Genomic DNA, 19,459 nt, shown 5'->3' with positions numbered 1-19,459 from the left:
GAATTTGGTGGGAACATTCTTAGGGGTGTTCAAATTAAAACTTGTTCATGACATGATGATTCCATCAATGATATGCAAATTAAGTATAAAAATGTGGCAGTTTTTGATAAAAAATATATAATTACAAAATATATAATTACAAAACTACACCAAACAGATTGGGCTGAAATTTAATGGGGATGCATCTACAGATGTGTAGATGGAGCTGTAGTCACAACATGATGGCGCTGTAGTCACATCAGTGATATGCAAATTAGGTCTAAAAATGTCGATTTCGGTCCAAAACATTTATGTTGAAAATGCATGGTGAATGGGGTTGAATCTTGGTGGGAATGTTTCTGGAGGTATTATTCTGCAGTTATTGTTGAAAACATTTCAACACAATTGGTCCTAGCAACCATGACCATGGCCTAAGCAACAATGAAATGACAATGCATATTCCAAAGATAACAAAAGGGATAGGTAGGTAAGTGAACAAAGACTCCAAAAATGTATGCAAATATCCCTAGCAACAACACTACACCCATAGCAACAGCCAAATACAATGCTACAATGCCATTGTGCTATTTTTTAGAACAACTGAACTGAGATTCAGTATTGCTATAGGGGATCGCCTGGCATCTGTCTGTCTGTCTGTCTGTCTGTGTGTGTGTGTGTGTGTGTAAATCCTCTCTGTGGAATTCACTTCCATTTGAAATGAGAAATGTAATGACTGTTGACATTTTTAAACGTAGTTTAAAGACATATCTTTTTAGCCAACATTTTAAGTGATTGATTTTAACTTGTTTGTTTTTATACATTGTGAATTATTTTAATCGGCCAGTTTTACACTTAGTCCCTTTTTGTGTGCTGTTATTTTCTTTACTTTATTGCAATTTTTTAAACTTCAGTCTGTACAACGTGCTGAGACGCATGTGTAGCGCGTTTTCTTACAAGAAATAAAATAATAAAATAATAAATAATGAAATAATAAAAATAATAATAATATTTCACAAAGATAACAGGGATTAATAGACTATTGAATAAACATTCAAAAAATGTATGTAAATTTGCCAAGCAACAAGACCACGCCCATAGTAACAGCCAAATGATCATGTACATTGCGAAGGTAACAACAGGAATTGAAAGACAAATGAATAAACATTTTAAAAAATGTATGCAAATGTGCCTAGCAACAAGACCATGCCCATAGCAACAGCTAAATAATCACATATATTGTGAAGATAACAACAGGGATTAATAGACAAATGAATAAATATTCAAAAAATGTATGTAAATTTGCCAACAACAAGACAACGCCCATAGCAACAGCCAAATCATCACGTATATTGCAAAGATAATATCAGGAATTCATACACAGGTGAACAAATACATTCAAAAATGTATGCAAATATATCTAGCAATATGACCACGCCCATAGCAACAGTCAAATGATCGTGTATATCGCAAAGATAGCAACATGGTTGGATAGGCAACTAGATTCAGGAAATGAACACCTATTGTTAGCATGGACTAGCATATGGATAAACATTTTTAAAAACTGTACAGTTGTGCTACAACGCCATTGGCGGTATTTTTAACCTATTAGTTATATAAAAACAATAACAAAAGGGAAGGTATGAATAATAGTAAACGAGAACAACAAAATGGAAGGCTAAAAATGACATAGAACACCATCACATGTTTTTTGTTGTGTTAGTTTATATGTGTCAAGTAGATTATTTAGACAGATCTTTATTGATTTCATTTCACACTTATTAGGTCATCACAATAAAGTAAAGGTCTCACCGTTACATAGTCACCCTTCACCAGTCATTGACCACCAAACATCATCCACTGAGCCAATCCAACAGTTCCAGTCTTCTGCTCTATTAGATATTGGTAGAAAGCAGCCAAGCAGTCAATCACCTGATGCCTTACCACAACCTGATTACATTAACCAATGTGGCACATCACAACAGCTATCTCAAAACACAAGAGGTATTCAACAAATTGTAAGTTCAGTTGGTATTAGTTATCTTTATGATATCATGTTGAAATTGTCTTTCACTGCATGGAGGGATTGTTTGATTGATTTTATTCGGAAATGGATATACAGTACAGCAGCTATCACATTCGCATGTGCATTTATTTTGTGTTTTTCCCTGGCTCCGCAGTCTGCATTTGTTGGACAAACACAAGAAAAAAGAAAATCGAGGCGGGGTTTTAAGTGATGCAAACTCACCAGAAACAATTCTTTTTTTTCTTGGCCTTAAAATAGGTTTACAATGGGCGCGGAGTTCATGTCATCAAATATGGACATATCATTTTCAAATTTTACACACTAATGCACAGATGAATAAAGAAAACTTCTATCTTTTTAGCTTTTTGATAGAAGTTTAGGAAGTATTATATTGACCTCGAACCATCTCTTTTTACTGTGTTCTTTTCCAATTTCACTCGATAACAAACTACCTCTGTTTGTTGTAAGGCTTGTAATCATTTATGTAGCTCGGTATCTCAGGAAATAGTAGTAGTATGTTTATTAGAGTGACATGTAATCACATAACATATTAGTAACAAAAGAATGCAAGTCGAAACAAGGAATTACCCAGCCCAACAGGCTTACAAGTCACTACATTCAGTGTGCAATATTTACAGGTAACACTGTTGAAAGAAAAAAGCAGACTACATCCAAAAACTATCGCAATGTAACATAATACGTTAGGTACTTTGTACATACAGTATATCACACTTTCTGTTGAAGGCCCTTGAACAAATTTTGAAATGAGTCTTGGATGTTTAGTCATGATGTGGTTCAACTTTCTGGTATCGTTGAAGGTAGGAAATTCGGGACAAGCGATTCTTACATTGTTCAAAAGAATATGATGAATATCATTGTAAAGTGAACAATGGAAAATAAGATGAAGTTCGTCCTCAATCTTGTTTAAGTCACAAAATCTACATGTGTTTAGCGCTTCACCTCTGAAGCGACCTGTTCCTTTCCTTAATGGTAAAATTCCTAATCGAAACAGGGCAAGAAGGGACCGTTCGGACCTTGATAGGTCCAGATTTAGATATCCTTCCACACAATACGTAGTCTTAAACGTGCAATAAGTACTGAGTTTAGGCTTGTTAAAAATATTGTTGTGCCAACCTTCAGTGTAGATTTTCTGTTTTCTGTGTCTGGCCATATCAGAAGGGGTCACATCATCAATATTTAAACTCTCAAAAATGTTGTACATTTCTGCTGACCAGTTACCAGCACTCAGTAAAAGGTCCCAAACAAAATTTTTCTTTGTTAGTCTATCGTCTTCTAGATTATGTAATCTATTCCAGTATCGTACCATACTACACCACCTATGAGTACTACACATGTACCAACCCATATCACCAAGTACCGCAAGTTTGGGGCAAATTTATGGACACTGAGAAAAAAGTGTAATGCTATGTTTTGTATAGCATCAGATGTTGTAAAGTTATCAAAACCCCAAATGGCAGAACAATAATCTAGAATGGGAACAACTGATGCATCAAAAAGCTTTGTGAAAGTATTAAAACCCATATTTTAAAGATATTTAAACTTAGAACAAATTAAACCCAAAGCCCAACCAGCTAAATCTGCTAACATACTCGCAGTTACTGTAAAATCTAAGTGTTCATCTAGTACGATACCAAATTATTTATACCTACTGGTGTAACTAATCACATCTGTACCAATGTGGAAATTAACATTGCTGCGCTCAACACCTGTTTTTTGGAAATGCACGACTTTGGACTTTGTAATGTTTGCCATAAGACACCATTTTTTACACCAGTTATGAAAACAATCCAACATCTTTTGCATGTCACTTTCATTGTCCGACAGAAGAACAATGTCATCTGCATACAAAAGAATACTCACATTCAATTCCCCTATTCTAATACCACAACCTAAATCTTTGGTGTTCACTGCCAAGTCATTAATAAAGAATGCAAATAGTGTCGGAGATAAATTGTCACCCTGGCGAACTCCACTGTGTCCAGGGAAAAGATTCTGTTAAACAACCATTCAAACAAACAGAAGCACTTGTATTTGAATACAATGCGTCGATAGCGTAATACATCTTGCCATCAATTCCATTGACTAATAATTTATATAAGAGTGCATCAATGTTTAATGTAATCAAAAGCTTTTCTTAAATCTAAGAAAGCAGTATAAGTCGGTAAGTTATTCACAAACCTATTACAAATAATTGAACTGAACACGAAAATATGATCTTGACAGGAACGATCTTTACAAAAGCCATTTTGTTCGTCAACTAATAGATTGTGACTTTCTAAGTAGTTCAGAAGCCTAATATTTAATATTGAGCTATACAGTTTAGAAATTACACTTTGCAAACTTATTCCACGATAATTCAGAGGTATTTGAGGATCAGCACATTTATCTTTTGGGATTGGAAGAACCACAGAATATTTCCAAACACTTGGGACAATACCAGTATCAAAACATAGTTGAAATAGGTGCTTTAAAATATTAAGTGAGTAAACATTTTTCAAAACTTCATACGGGATATTGTCCGCACCTACTGCTTTACCTGACTTTGCTTTCTTTACAACATTCTGTACTTCCTCTAACGTGATATTTCTATTTAGGGCAGTATTACTAGTATACAATGGATCGTTCATGTCGTTCACTAACATGTGCTTATGCTGACACATTTGTATATGAAAAGTCTCATCAAAATTGTCACCATGGTGATTATATAATGTGGAGAACTCATTATGCCATATACCTTTGAAGAACGTGTCATGATCCGCCAAAATTCTTTCGTTTTCATCATAAACTTCCAGTTTAATGTCTTTACGGCGACATGGTCCAAGACGCTTGATATGTTCCAAGAATCTGCAAGGGTCATCAGTACAGACAGATTCTATGTTGGTGAGAAGACCTTTCTTGTACTGCCTGGTGTAAAATCTTAATTTCTTATCGAGGTTACGCTCAGCTATCTTAAAAATGTTTTCTCCTGAGTGCACTGTTAGTGTTAGTACATTTCAGAAATAACCGTTCTTTAGTGTGCATGATCTCCCATAGATTCCTAAGGTCTTCATTCCAGTAGGGTTTATGATGATGTCGTCGATGATGAGATTTGGCAGTACAATCACGGTATGATAGACTAGTGTTCATCTCATTGATAATGCAATCACAAAGTTGCTTATAAATAGTATCTATTATTTTGTTGTTCATCCCTACAACTAAGAATGTTATCAATTATAGAAATGATTGCTTCCTGGGCAATACTAGAATTCATAAAATTATCCGATAAACTACATAACTTATATTTCCTAGAGGCAAACTTTCTAGAAGAACAGACTTGAGGATGAGCACCTTGATTCTGAGCCAGAGAAGGAAAAACTTGATGAGTATTAAACGTGACGGTAAGCAAGGAGTGGTCTGGCATTTTACATCTATCGTTCAACAGGTGCAACAGATTGTGTTTTACCATAAAATCTGACATAGTTGTCATAGCAAATTCTTGACATTGCTGGTAGTTTTCGTGCAGTACAGCAATATAATCAACAACAGCCCTACCTCTTGTTGATATAGATGTAAAATTGTCAGAATCCAGGCTTGCTCTACCATTCAAAATACAAAGCTTAGAGTCATTCAAGAATTCAACAAATGCTCTACCATGCTGATTAATTGTATTGTCCAGCACCTGTCTACTAGGAATATCATCAAGACCAACAATAATGTCATGCAAATTGCCAATGCGTGCATTGAAGTCTCCACATAAAAATACAGCATTTGCTTCATCTGCCAAATAAAGTTTACTCAAAATGTGACCAAAAAAAGAGCAACGGTCTCTTAGCCCCATGGCGAGTTTTCTTGAGGCATGTAACAACATAAAATAAATGTACAAAAACAAGTTATTTTATGTTTCAATTTAACAATCAGAATACCATCGTACATTCTGTCAAAAATTGTGACATTACTTTCCTTCAAAATCCTATCATTAACAAAAACACCAACACCACCAAAACTTCTGCTGGCATCAGTATGAACACGGTTACGATTAACACCGAACCATTTATAACCATCAACATCAATCGTATTTTGCCCAGATAAATGTGTCTCATTTATACAAATAATGTCTGCTTTTGACTTTAAAATTATTTCTGTTCTAAGTTCTTTATTCCATTCGGTCCAACCTCCAACATTAAGGTGTGTAATTTTAATGTTATTGTCAGCCCGCAGGTTGGATGAACCCTAGTCGCGAGTATTTTCATCGATGTGATCCATTGGTGCAGACGCTTGATCACTTAAGTGATCTTTACGAAGTATACGCCCATTTCCCGCAATACGGTAATCAGAACCATTCGGCAGTAGTGAGAGAATTGTCCGAACATTTAACTCTATCAACCTTTCCACATGAGACTTACACGACTTTAGATATACTCTTGAAAACCGAGAAGTATTTTTAAGCTTTTGTTTTGCCCTGAGAACCATCACTTTCTGCTCAACGTTTTCAAACGCTATTTTTAACAGCCCAGGTCTTCCTTCTATTGCGACTTCTTAATCTAGTGCACTTGACTACTTTCACAGAGTAGGCAACATCTTCACCCAGTGATGTAATCAAGTCGTTAACTTTGTCAGTCAAATCTTCATTTACTTCTTGGCCAACTCCAATTGCTATAACTGATACCTCTGACTCAACTACCTTATCAGGAGCCGGAATACCATGGCTGTCTTCGATCTTCCAATAAATCCAATCTTTCCTCTAATGCAGACATTTTATTTTCCATCCTGGCAAAATCAAGTGTAAAATCATCTTTTGATTTCCTGTAGTTTATTTTCTAACGTAGCTAGGATATCTTTCTTCAATCTGTCAATTTTACTATTGAATGCCTTATGTAGAGAATCCTGACCGGCTTTTAAATTACGTAATATCTCGGTAACCTCAGAAGTTACTTCACCTTTTCCACCTGTTGCACCCTCGGAGGAAGGTCTTTGTATTCCACCAGAATTTTGGCATGGTCGGTTTTCTTGTTGTCATCTATCCACACTCATGGCTGCTTTCAGAATTGTTCAGTAGCAGCTTATCAACAAACACAACAAGTTTTGTGTCATATATAAAACCATAGAAGGGACAATTTACAAGAAACTTTGGAGCGGCTGTTGAGCAATGTTTGCAGTCCACTACAGCGCCACCAAATAAATACACTCTCACATATTTATCAAGTGTAATAATCTATCATTTATACCAAAATGTATGTGGTCAAAATATGGAAAATAGACCAAGCCTAAGAAGAAAATTACCTTCAACACTGTTGTTCACTGCCTATGTAGAAATCGATATTTCTATTCAGCAGTCCATTGTGTGGGTTCGCAACAATTTGCAATAATCTATCGATACTCATTACAGGATTTTCCTATTAACCAAGCAAGTGGGGTTTCTTATCGTATCACTAAGTAGCATTTGTTGCCAATATTTACAAATGTGATAATGCACTCTTACATAACACCAAGTCAACAGTTGTAAAATGTTTCTCTTGCTTACTGGTACTTTCAGGCATTTCAACACTGAAACAAATTCCCAAAAGTTTGAGTTAATTTTCATTTTACAACAAATCCCACCATCTTTATTTTATCAAAGAACAAGTGGCGTATTTTATTCTGCAACTATTTTTCTCTCTGCATGATCACTGTAATTCAAAAGTGCAGTTCACAGCGCAAGATTATTTTCAAGGCAAAGCTAAGCTCAATGTTATATCAGTTGTTATCAGTATTATTGACCTATTATCAGTGACATTGCAAACAGCTTTAGAGATGCAATCAATTTTTATTATACCCAACTTGCTGGCTCACCAAGTCAGGATTGTAGCACTTGAACGGCTAATAGGGGAAGACCGTCATGTGGTGACCTATACATTGACCGCTATATAATTAGTGTACAGTGAGGGTGCGCCACTCAACAAAATCTTGACAAAAAGTACTGAGTACACTGCCCAACATTGCAACATAGTAACAACACTGACTTATCTCATTTGCATTGTCCTGATAATATATTAGGAATAAATGCATGCGTACTCAGGTTCTGGCAGCAAACTCGCCCTCAGTATCAAAATATTTATATCTATATATAAAAAAAGAGAAGATTTTCAATTTTGATCGAAGAAGAGATCATATGGATTTATCTTGTCAAATTCTCCAGCATGAATTTTCGGAAGAAAGCTGGTGATTTGACCAGGATGTTGAAGCTGACCTGGTTTGACTGAAGATCTTCCCATGCATGTTTTTAGCAAACAGAAACATGCGGGATCATTGAACGAAGTAAAAACTGAACTGAGGTTCAGTAGTGCTATAGGGATCGCCTGGCATCTGTGTGTGTGTGTGTGTGTGTGTGTGTGTGTGTGTGTGTGTGTGTGTGTGTGTGTGTGTGTAAACAACTTAAAGTCAAAAACCGCTGAACTGATTGCCATGATATTTGGTGGGTCCATTACATTGGGTGTCTCATTGGGAATTTGTTCAAATCAAAATGATCGCAACACAGGTGTGTGATTTGGGTCCAAAAATGTGATTTTTGGTAAAAAAAAACTTAAACTCGGAAACTACCGGGCAAATTGGTGCAATATTTGGTGGGAACATTCTTAAGGGGTGTAAGGTAAGATTTGTTCATGACATGATGATTCTGTCAGTTTTAATAGGAATGCATCTAGGGATGTATGGACAAAGATATATCAAGCATAAATGATTCCATGAGTGATATGCAAATTAGGTGTACAAATGTTCATTTTTGGTCAAAAAGTTATATCTCAAAAAGTGCTTGGTCAGTGAGTGAGATGTTTCTGAAAGTGTTATTCTGCAGATTTTCCTCAAAATATTTTGACAAAATTGGCCCCAGCAACCATGATCACGCCCTCAGCAACAACCAAATGGCAGTATATTTTAGTCAAATAACAACATCATCTGGTAGGCAAGTGAGTAAACATTCAAAAATGTATGCAAATACCCTAGCAACAAGACCATGCCAATAGCAACAGCCAAATGATCACGTATTTTGCAAAGATAATATCAGGAATTCATACACAAATGAACAAAAACATACAAAAAAGTATTCAAATATATCTAGCAACATGACCACGCCCATAGCAACAGCAAAATGATATCATATATCGTAAAGATAGCAACATGGTTGGATAGGCAACTGGATAGTCATTCAGCAGATGAACACCTATTGTTAGCATGGACTAGCATATAATATATATTATTAACTTTATTTCTTTTAAATACCAAATTAGAAATGTAATTTTTCTAAACAGTTGAAATATAGTTTTATCTTATTTTACCTTATCTTATAGATAAACATTTTTAAAAACTGTACAGTTGTGCTACAACGCTATTGGCAGTATTTTTTAAATAGTGAAGAGATCGTATGAACTTATGTCAGTGAATTCTCCAGTGTGATTGCTCGCAGATGCGACCTTACGGCGAACCACAACATGTAATGTGAAGCTTTTGTAGCACAATTCTCACTGTAGAAGGAGATTTAAAGGCCAAGAAAAAAAAATTAATTACGTAAATTGCTCATTAACATTCATGGGATGTTTACCAAAACCTAACCAGTTCTAGCCATTACCCTAACACGGCTACCAAATGTCGTTTGAATTGAGCAAGTCGTTTTTTAGAAAATGGTGATACAGACACAGACAGACAGACAGACACTTTCCTCCCCAATATATTCCTTATAGAAGGAATAAAATACAAACTTCAAATTTCACTTAACTTGGTATATCCATCAACCATAATAAATCATGTGTTCGATGTAGTTGTTTATGTAGTTTTTAAGTGTAATGTGCAATTGCATAAATAATCATTTCGATGATAACATGTAAATATCTTTAGAATGCAAGTTTTACATCTCAGATAATTTAGAACATGCATTTATGGTAAAGATATGCATGTGTCATTTAAGGCTTGATGATGTAACTTATATGCTAAATGGTTAATTTGCATAATTGATATATTCCATATAGTTTTGTATCATTACTTTTTAGCTCCCTTATGGGAGGTATTGTCGTGGCAATGTCTGTCTGTCTGTGTGTCTGTGCAGAAATTTGTTCCATTGATATCTCAAAAAGTACTGAAGCAAATGTTCCGCAATTTACTGTTTGACATTGTCAGGCTGTAACTAAGAGCTGATTAGTTAGTCCCCGCTGGACGAAGTCCGGGACGGGGACTTATGGATTGGGTTCCGTCTGTCCGTGTGTCCATGCGTCCGTCCGTCTGTCTGTCCGTCCGTCCGCAGCCGTTTCTTGGAGATGCCTGGACCGATTTTTTTCAAACTTGGTACAGGGACAACATACAATGGCATACATATGCACATCAATTTGTTTCATGATACGATCCAATATGGCCACCTAGCAGCCATTTTGTTTGCAAATTTTCCCTGTCTAAAGCCATAACTCATACATGCTTGAACAGATCTCATTCAAAGTTGGTATTAGGGCAGTGTTCTATGACATACATGTGCATATCCATTTTCATCGTGATACGATCCAATATGGCTGCCTGGCAGCCATTTTGTTTGCGATTTTTCTATGTCCAAAGCCATAACTCAGACATGCTTGAACAGTTCTCATTCAAAGTTGGTATTAAGACAGTGTTCTATGACATACATGTGCATATCCATTTGTTGTCATGATACGAGCCAATATGGCCGCCTAGCAGCCATTTTGTTTGTGAATTTTCCATGTCCAAAGCCATAACTCGGACATGCTTGAACAGATCTCATTCAAAGTTGGTATTAGGACAGTGTTCAATGACATACATGTGCATATTCATTGTTGTTGTGATATGATCCAATATGGCCGCCTGGCAGCCATTTTGTTTGCGATTTTTCTATGTCCAAAGCCACAACTCAGACATGCTTGAACAGATCTCAGTCAAAGTTGGTATTAGGACAGTGTTCTATAACATACATGTGCATATCCATTTTCGTTGTGATACGATCCCCCATACCCGACCCATCCTTTATTGTTGTAGGCATGTTCCATGTCCAACAAGCAGACACAACATATCTAAGTTTGTTTGATTTAGGTTCACAAGTGTTGTTGCGTGATCAGAGTAGTGATAATTCCTTAAAACCCAATCATAGCGAGGACTATGTCATTCTCAATGACTTGTTTTTGGTGGGAGTGACTTGCATAATTAATGATAATTTGTATAATAAACAATTTATAAAATGGGGCTATATATGCATAATGGCTGCACCAAATTCAACAAAACTTGCTAGCATCTATGAATCATACAAAGATATAAAAGCACTTAAAAAACGTTAACTTGTGTCAAGTTAATTAAGAGCTAATTTGCATAATTAATGAATGTTATGTTTGTAATTCAGGTTTTGCATCCAGAAGGGCTTTATCAAATTTGATGAAACTTGCCACATATATTGATCATACAGAGATATGATAATTCTTACGGAAATTAAGTGCTGTCAATTAATTACTCATTTACATAATTAATGGAGTATGGCAATTAGGGCCTATACCAATTAAGATTGCCAAATTTGATGAAACTTGCCACAGATATTGATCATACAGAGATATGATAGTTCTTAATGAAATTTAGTGCTGTCAATTAATTGCTCATTTGCATAATTAACCAACTTTGGCAATTAGGGCCTATTCCAAGAAAGACCCCCAAATTTGATGAAACTTGCAAAAGATATTGACCGAACAAAGGTATGATCACATCAATTGACACTTTCAAACGCAAGTTGAAAACTCAGATTTTCACCCAGAATTACAGTATGTAATATAAACTGAATTACTCTTACGATTCATTTTTTCTTCCGTAAGGTGGAAGTCTGTGTGTCTGTGTGTCTGTGTCATCGTTTTCTCCATAACGGCTTGCTCAATTCGAAATTTTGAAGATGTATTCCATAGGGTAATGGCAAGACTTCATTAGATTTTGGTAAAAATGCCATGAATATTAATGAGCAATATACGTAATTAATGATTTTCGGTAATTAGGCTATATCTCAAGAATGCACTCTTCGAATTCATTATAACTTGGTACACACATTTGCAATACCAAAGCGCACCTGTCCTGAAAATATTACTAATGTAGCTTTTAGTTTTAATAAGTTATTGGCATATTTTCGATTGGCCACAAAAAAGAAAAAAATAGTTTCTCGTCAGGAAATGTGGTGCGACTTTATCACCATTTTCTAAAACATGACTGGCTCAATTCAAACTAAATTTACTGCATGTATTCTGTAGGGTAGTGACAAGAACTGATTAGGTTTCGGTAAACATCCCAAGAATATTAATGAGAAATTTACATAATTATGATTTTCGGTAATTAGGCTATATCTCAAGAATGCACGCTTCAAATTCAATATAATTTGATACATGCATTTGCAATACCAAAGCGCACTTGTCCTGAAAATATTATTGATGTAGCTTTTAGTATTAATAAATTATTGGCATATTTTTGTAGGCCACTAAAAAGGAAAAAATATTTTCTCATCAGGAAATGTTGTCTAAAGTGGTCCGATGATGCGCTTATTTTTACATTCTCAACAAATGTACATGTTGTGGTTCGCCAGGAGATCACTAACAGCAATGAGCAAATAGCAATCAATGAGAAAAAATAACTTATTACATATGTTCTGTTGTATTCCAACAATTGTCTGTAGGAACAACAATCTCAAAACTTTGCCCTTACGGAAGACATTCAGTTTACATCTGGTTAGAGATTTGTTTTACATGTCTATTTTATTCGAAACCTCTTTAAATCATTTTTAGCACAACTGAACTGAGGTTCAGAAGTGCTATAGGCATTGGCCGGCATCTGTGTGTGTGTGTGTGTGTGTGTGTGTGTGTGTGTGTGTGTGTGTGTGTGTGTGTGTGTGTGTGAACAACTTAAAGTCAAAAACCACTGGACCAATTGCCATGATATTTGGTGGGTCCATTACCTTGGGTGTCTAGTTGAGAAATTGTTCAAATGGAAATCATAAATGTGCATTTTACGTTTGGAAATTTGATTTGTTGCATTACAAAATTTTTTTATTTCAGCCTGGAAATGAAAGATTGCACAGTATGATCTTGTTTTTACTTCGTTCAATACTCCCGCATGTTTCTGTTTGCTAAAAATAATTATTCTTTTCACTAAACTTTGCAACATTGTATAATCAATCAATACTGTAGCATTCAATCAAATATTCCTGACTAAATACTTTGCAATACTGGACAAAAGAGAGCATTTCTGGGCCATAGTGCTCGCTTTTATTCAAAATTTAAACTTGCCACAACACTGCCTACAGATAATATTGACCACTGATAAACAGATGGAATATCATTTTATAAGTAACTGACCAATTTTTAGTGAATATATCTTTGGTTACTTTATGAAAAAAAATGTCCTAGTTGCAAGTTTAATATTTTCATATCTGTACACTCATGGAAAACATTCTAACTTTGTTAATTACTTGACTGAGTAGCTGACAAAAAGTATTTCACAACTTTGTCAGATTCCTAGACCACATGTTAACTTAGGAACAATGGGAGGACAGAGATTGGCACCACAAGATGTGACTGGAACACCATCCAGAGGAAGTCCAGAGACATATTACAATGTTGATGGTGAGTGGGTTGAAATTGATCTTTAGTGTATTTTTAGTCCCCACTGGGCGAGACCTGGAGGAGACTTAATTACTTTGGGTGCCATCCATCGTTCCATTATCACCTTTATCTCAGACATGCATAGGACAATTTCAACCAAACCTGGCACAAATGTCACATGCTATAGTTAGCATAGCAAAATCACTCCGTTGTGTGACCTTTGGGATAATGGTCGAATGGCAGCCATATTTGTCACCAAAATTCAGATTTTGCCCACTAACTCTGGAAAATAGATAAAGACCTCACTTGAGTGTCTACACTCATATTAAGGTCAAATTACCCAAAGTTTATATACACATCAAGAGGTGTATGTTATATGAAGGAGCAGTCACACCTTTTCTGTTACCACCTTAACCATTTTACTTTCTACAAGACATAACAAAATTACTTTAACACAAAGTAAGGGGTGAGATCAATAGTTTAATGTAGGATAAAAAATCTTTTATTTAGGTCTCAGACCCACTCTTCCTAACACCCTGCCCTACCCCTCCACCCCCCCCTTCTAACTAAATTGGCCAAATTGAAAATTGTTTCAGACAGCACAATCAACTTCAAATTGGCATGTAGTAGTACATGTATGTATAATGCTATGAATACAAAGCCAGTATGTAGTGAGGAAAAACTAATTATTAAATAAAGGTAACATATACTATGGGAGACATATGCACACCATTTTGTTTTATGACCAAATCAAATGTGACCATATTTGTTGTTAAATTTCAGAATAAACATCTTTGGAGGTGTATACAATGTAATATGTAGTGACTCCATTGTAGTGCCTACACTCATATTATCAAACATGAGCTTTCTTTTAAGAACCTGACCTTTGACCTTTTGAAGTATTTTTCAAAGTCAAATATCCAAATTTGGGTTATCTCTGTAGCTTTTGGAATCAAATATTTAAATCAATGATGATAGTTTTAAAAAGTCTTGGTTTTAACTATATTAGGCATATGCATGTCACTTAAATTCACGGCCTTGATATAAATAGCAAAATGACGGCCTTGTTTGTGATAGCAAGCACATTTTTTCTGTTATCTCCAAAAAGTTTGATACATACATATGGACATCATTTAAGTGTCTACCCTCACATTATCAATGATGAGCTTACTAATGAGACATTCACCTTTGACCTTGACAAACATTTTCAAGGTGAAATGACCAAAATTTTTCAAACCAAAGTTGAATAAACAAAGACTCCATTTAAATGTCTATAATAACTCAAAGATCAGCTTTCTTTCCATATCATGATCTTTGCCTTTGAACTCCATATTTAAGGTCAACTAGCAAATTGGTCAATAAATTATGAAGTTTTGTATCTCAAAACACAGTTCAGATTTGCCCAGTAAGTTTGCTGTAAAACATACAAGTTGGGGCTATGGCTTTGATTGAAGGGTTATTTATCATAAATTGAACTATTGATATCTCATCCCTAATTAGGTCAGTTACAATGTGTGGTAGGATCTAGTAAAACTATATGTCTGTAAATACATCTGGCCATGCACTTTCATTTCTTGCACATGCATAAGCCTATTTTAACCTGATTTTGCACAAAGTTAACACACTGTTTTGCAATGTTTACCTTCAAGTCATAATGGCAGCCATATTTGCTATAAACACATTTTGCCACATATCTACTAAAGTTTGATACATACAATATGGACACCATTCAAGTGTTTAATCCACAATATCCATGCTAGGTTTTCTGTAAGAGGCCTTAACCTTTGAACTTGATCGTCATTTTCAAGGTCAGATAGCTGAAATTTGTCTTCCTATCATACAATACACTGATGTAGTTCATACTGGTATGTGTACACAGTATTTACTATCAGAGGTATAAGTTGTCTCTCCCTCATACTGGTATGTGTACACAGTATTTACTATCAGAGGTATAAGTTGTCTCTCCCATCTTCAAGGTCAAAGAGCAAATTCCTCAATAACTTATGAAATTTTGTATCTTTAAAGACACCATTCAATTGTCAGCACCAATATTTATAAAGCTAAATTTTCAGTTGGACACTTATAAAGCTTGAACTTTAACCTTCATCTTCATGGGCAAATAGTAAAATTTTGAAAAACTTGACCTTAGCCTTCAAGGCCAAACTTAAATTTACACAGTTATAACTTTTGCCACGCAACAAACCAGTTGAGGACTGTATTTTCTATGAAGGCCTGTTTGTTTGTTTTTTATTTTCATTTGCAATTGCAATGTTCAACCAGAGAGCCATTTCTAGATGATATCTAAGATGAATATCATGATGTTTAATTTGCCACGTACTACATCACAAGTCATATTTTGCATTAAACGTCATCAACAACAAATTCACTGTCTCATCTCTCATTGGTTGCTGGTGGCCGAGCGGTTAGCTCGCACTTCTCTTACCTCTGCAGTCTGCCGGGGTTCGAACCTGCCAAGTGTCGACTGGGTTTGATTAAAAATTTAACCAGGTCTGTATGTAAGAAGGGTGATGCTCAGTTTGACCCTGCAGAACAGGATTTCCCTGGATACGAATCCTTTTCCTCCTGCTTCTCCGGCACTAAGGGTGCTGCTTTTTTGGCCACCATTCAACAAATTTCCAAATTTATTTTGACAAAAAAAGATTATTATTATTATTATTATTATTATTATTATTATTATTATTATTATTATTATTATTATTAAAGTTTCCTCATCATGAAATAATTTGGAACCAAACAGGTGATATTATACAGAAGTTTTGAACTCATAGAAATTCTACATTTTTATCTATAGCAATCAAAAAATCAAGATTGTCAGAGTCTGCAAAGCATGGATCAGACCAAGTTTATATGAATCAACCCCCTATACCAGCCAGGACAGGTAAGCATTTCACCAAGTTGATATGAATCAACCCCCTATCCCAGCCAGGACAGGTAAGCATTTCACCAAGTTTATATCAATCTACCCCCTATACCAGCCAGGACAGGTAAGCATTTCACCAAGTTGATATGAATCAGCCCCCTATCCCAGCCAGGACAGATAAGCATTTCACCAAGTTGATATGAATCAACCCCCTATCCCAGCCAGGACAGGTAAGCATTTCACCAAGTTGATATAAATTAATTCAACCCCCTATACCAGCCAGGACAGGTAAGCATTTCACCAAGTTCATATGAATCAACCCCCTATCCCAGCCAGGACAGGTAAGCATTTCACCAAGTTGATATAAATTAATTCAACCCCCTATCCCAGCCAGGACAGATAAGCATTTCACCAAGTTCATATGAATCAACCCCCTATCCCAGCCAGGACAGGTAAGCATTTCACCAAGTTGATATAAATTAATTCAACCCCCTATACCAGCCAGGACAGGTAAGCATTTCACCAAGTTGATATGAATCAACACCCTATCCTAGCCAGGACAGATAAGCATTTCACCAAGTTGATATGAATCAACACCCTATCCTAGCCAGGACAGATAAGCATTTCACCAAGTTGATATGAATCAACCCCCTATACCAGCCAGGACAGATAAGCATTTCACCAAGTTGATATGAATCAACACCCTATCCTAGCCAGGACAGATAAGCATTTCACCAAGTTGATATGAATCAACCCCCTATACCAGCCAGGACAGATAAGCATTTCACCAAGTTGATATGAATCAACCCCCTATACCAGCCAGGACAGGTAAGCATTTCACCAAGTTGATATGAATCAACCCCCTATCCCAGCCAGGACAGGTAAGCATTTCACCAAGTTTATATCAATCAACCCCCTATCCTAGCCAGGACAGGTAAGCATTTCACCAAGTTGATATGAATCAACCCCCTATCCCAGCCAGGACAGGTAAGCATTTCACCAAGTTTATATAAATCAGCCCCCTATACCAGCCAGGACAGGTAAGCATTTCACCAAGTTTATATGAATCAACCCCCTATACCAGCCAGGACAGATAAGCATTTCACCAAGTTTATATAAATCAGCCCCCTATCCCAGCCAGGACAGATAAGCATTTCACCAAGTTTATATCAATCAACCCCCTATCCTAGCCAGGACAGGTAAGCATTTCACCAAGTTTATATGAATCAACCCCCTATCCTAGCCAGGACAGGTAAGCATTTCACCAAGTTGATATGAATCAACCCCCTATACCAGCCAGGACAGATAAGCATTTCACCAAGTTCATATGAATCAACCCCCTATACCAGCCAGGACAGATAAGCATTTCACCAAGTTCATATGAATCAACCCCCTATCCCAGCCAGGACAGATAAGCATTTCACCAAGTTTATATCAATCAACCCCCTATCCCAGCCAGGACAGGTAAGCATTTCACCAAGTTGATATGAATCAATCCTCCTATACCAGCCAGGACAGGTAAGCATTTCACCAAGTTGATATAAATCAACCCCCTATCCCAGCCAGGACAGGTAAGCATTTCACCAAGTTGATATGAATCAACCCCCTATACCAGCCAGGACAGGTAAGCATTTCACCAAGTTGATATGAATCAACCCCCTATCCCAGCCAGGACAGGTAAGCATTTCACCAAGTTTATATCAATCAACCCCCTATCCTAGCCAGGACAGGTAAGCATTTCACCAAGTTGATATGAATCAACCCCCTATCCCAGCCAGGACAGGTAAGCATTTCACCAAGTTTATATAAATCAGCCCCCTATACCAGCCAGGACAGGTAAGCATTTCACCAAGTTTATATGAATCAACCCCCTATACCAGCCAGGACAGATAAGCATTTCACCAAGTTTATATAAATCAGCCCCCTATCCCAGCCAGGACAGATAAGCATTTCACCAAGTTTATATCAATCAACCCCCTATCCTAGCCAGGACAGGTAAGCATTTCACCAAGTTTATATGAATCAACCCCCATCCCAGTCAGGACAAAAATCTTTATTTCCAAAATTACTAAGCAGATTGGCTGAAATTTAATGGGGATGCATCTTGGGGTCATTAGATTAAGAAATATTAAGTATATAATCATATATTAGTGATATGCAAATTAGGTGTAAAAATGAGAATTTTGGTCAAAACTTATATCTCAAAAAGTGCTTGGACAATGAGACTCAATTAGTGAGCTGTTTCTAAAAGTGTTATTCTGCAGAATTTCTTCAAAACATTTTGGCGCAATTGGCCCTAACAACCATGACCACGCCCTTAGCAACAACCAAATGGAAGTATATTTTGGTTAAATAACAATATCACCTGGTAGGCAAGTGAGTAAACATTCAAAGATGTATACAAATACCCTAGCAACCATGACAATGCCCATAGCAACAGTCAAACTGGTGTATTTCACAAAGATAACAGGGATTCGTAGACAAAAGAACATTAAAAAAGAGTATGAAAATATGCCTAGCAACAAGACCACGCCCATAGCAACAGCCAAATCATCACATATATTGCAAACATAACAGGGATTGATAGACGAATGAATAAACATTCAAAAAATGTATGCAAATATACCTAGCAACAAGACCAAGCCCAAGCAACAGCCAAATAATCACATATATTACAAAGATAACATCAGGGAGTCATAGACAAGTGAACGACAAGTCAAAAAATGTATGCAAATATATCTAGCAATATGACCACGCCCATAGCAACAGCCAAGTGATTGCGTATATTGCAAAGATAACAACAGGGTTGGATAGACAACTGGATAATCATTCAGCAAATGAACACCTATACCTAGCATGGATCAGCATGTGGGTAAACATTTTAAAAATCTTTACAGCTGTGATACAGCGCCATTGGCGCTATTTTTGGTAATTAGGCTGTATGTTAAGACTGCAAGCTTCAAATTTCATATAATGTGGTATGTA

The 19,459-nt window shown here is 36.2% G+C and overlaps 1 protein-coding gene across 1 annotated transcript in view; it reads left to right on the top strand.

Annotated features, from left to right (window-relative positions):
- Window positions 1–1,887: 1,887 nt before the first annotated feature.
- Window positions 1,888–19,459, top strand: part of LOC144443909 (uncharacterized) — a 32,651-nt gene continuing 15,079 nt past the window's right edge. Inside the window, exons 1-3 of the mRNA XM_078133515.1 lie at window positions 1,888–1,994; window positions 13,503–13,614; window positions 16,406–16,492. Of these exons, the coding sequence (XP_077989641.1) occupies window positions 13,533–13,614; window positions 16,406–16,492 (169 nt within the window). The 5' untranslated portion in view covers window positions 1,888–1,994; window positions 13,503–13,532. The remainder of the gene's footprint in view (window positions 1,995–13,502; window positions 13,615–16,405; window positions 16,493–19,459) is intronic.

This window comes from Glandiceps talaboti, chromosome 12, assembly GCF_964340395.1.
Source record: "Glandiceps talaboti chromosome 12, keGlaTala1.1, whole genome shotgun sequence".
NCBI classification, from domain to species: domain Eukaryota; kingdom Metazoa; phylum Hemichordata; class Enteropneusta; family Spengelidae; genus Glandiceps; species Glandiceps talaboti.
Note: the sequence above shows the minus strand (reverse complement) of the source record. Positions and strands in the feature narration are given on the sequence as shown.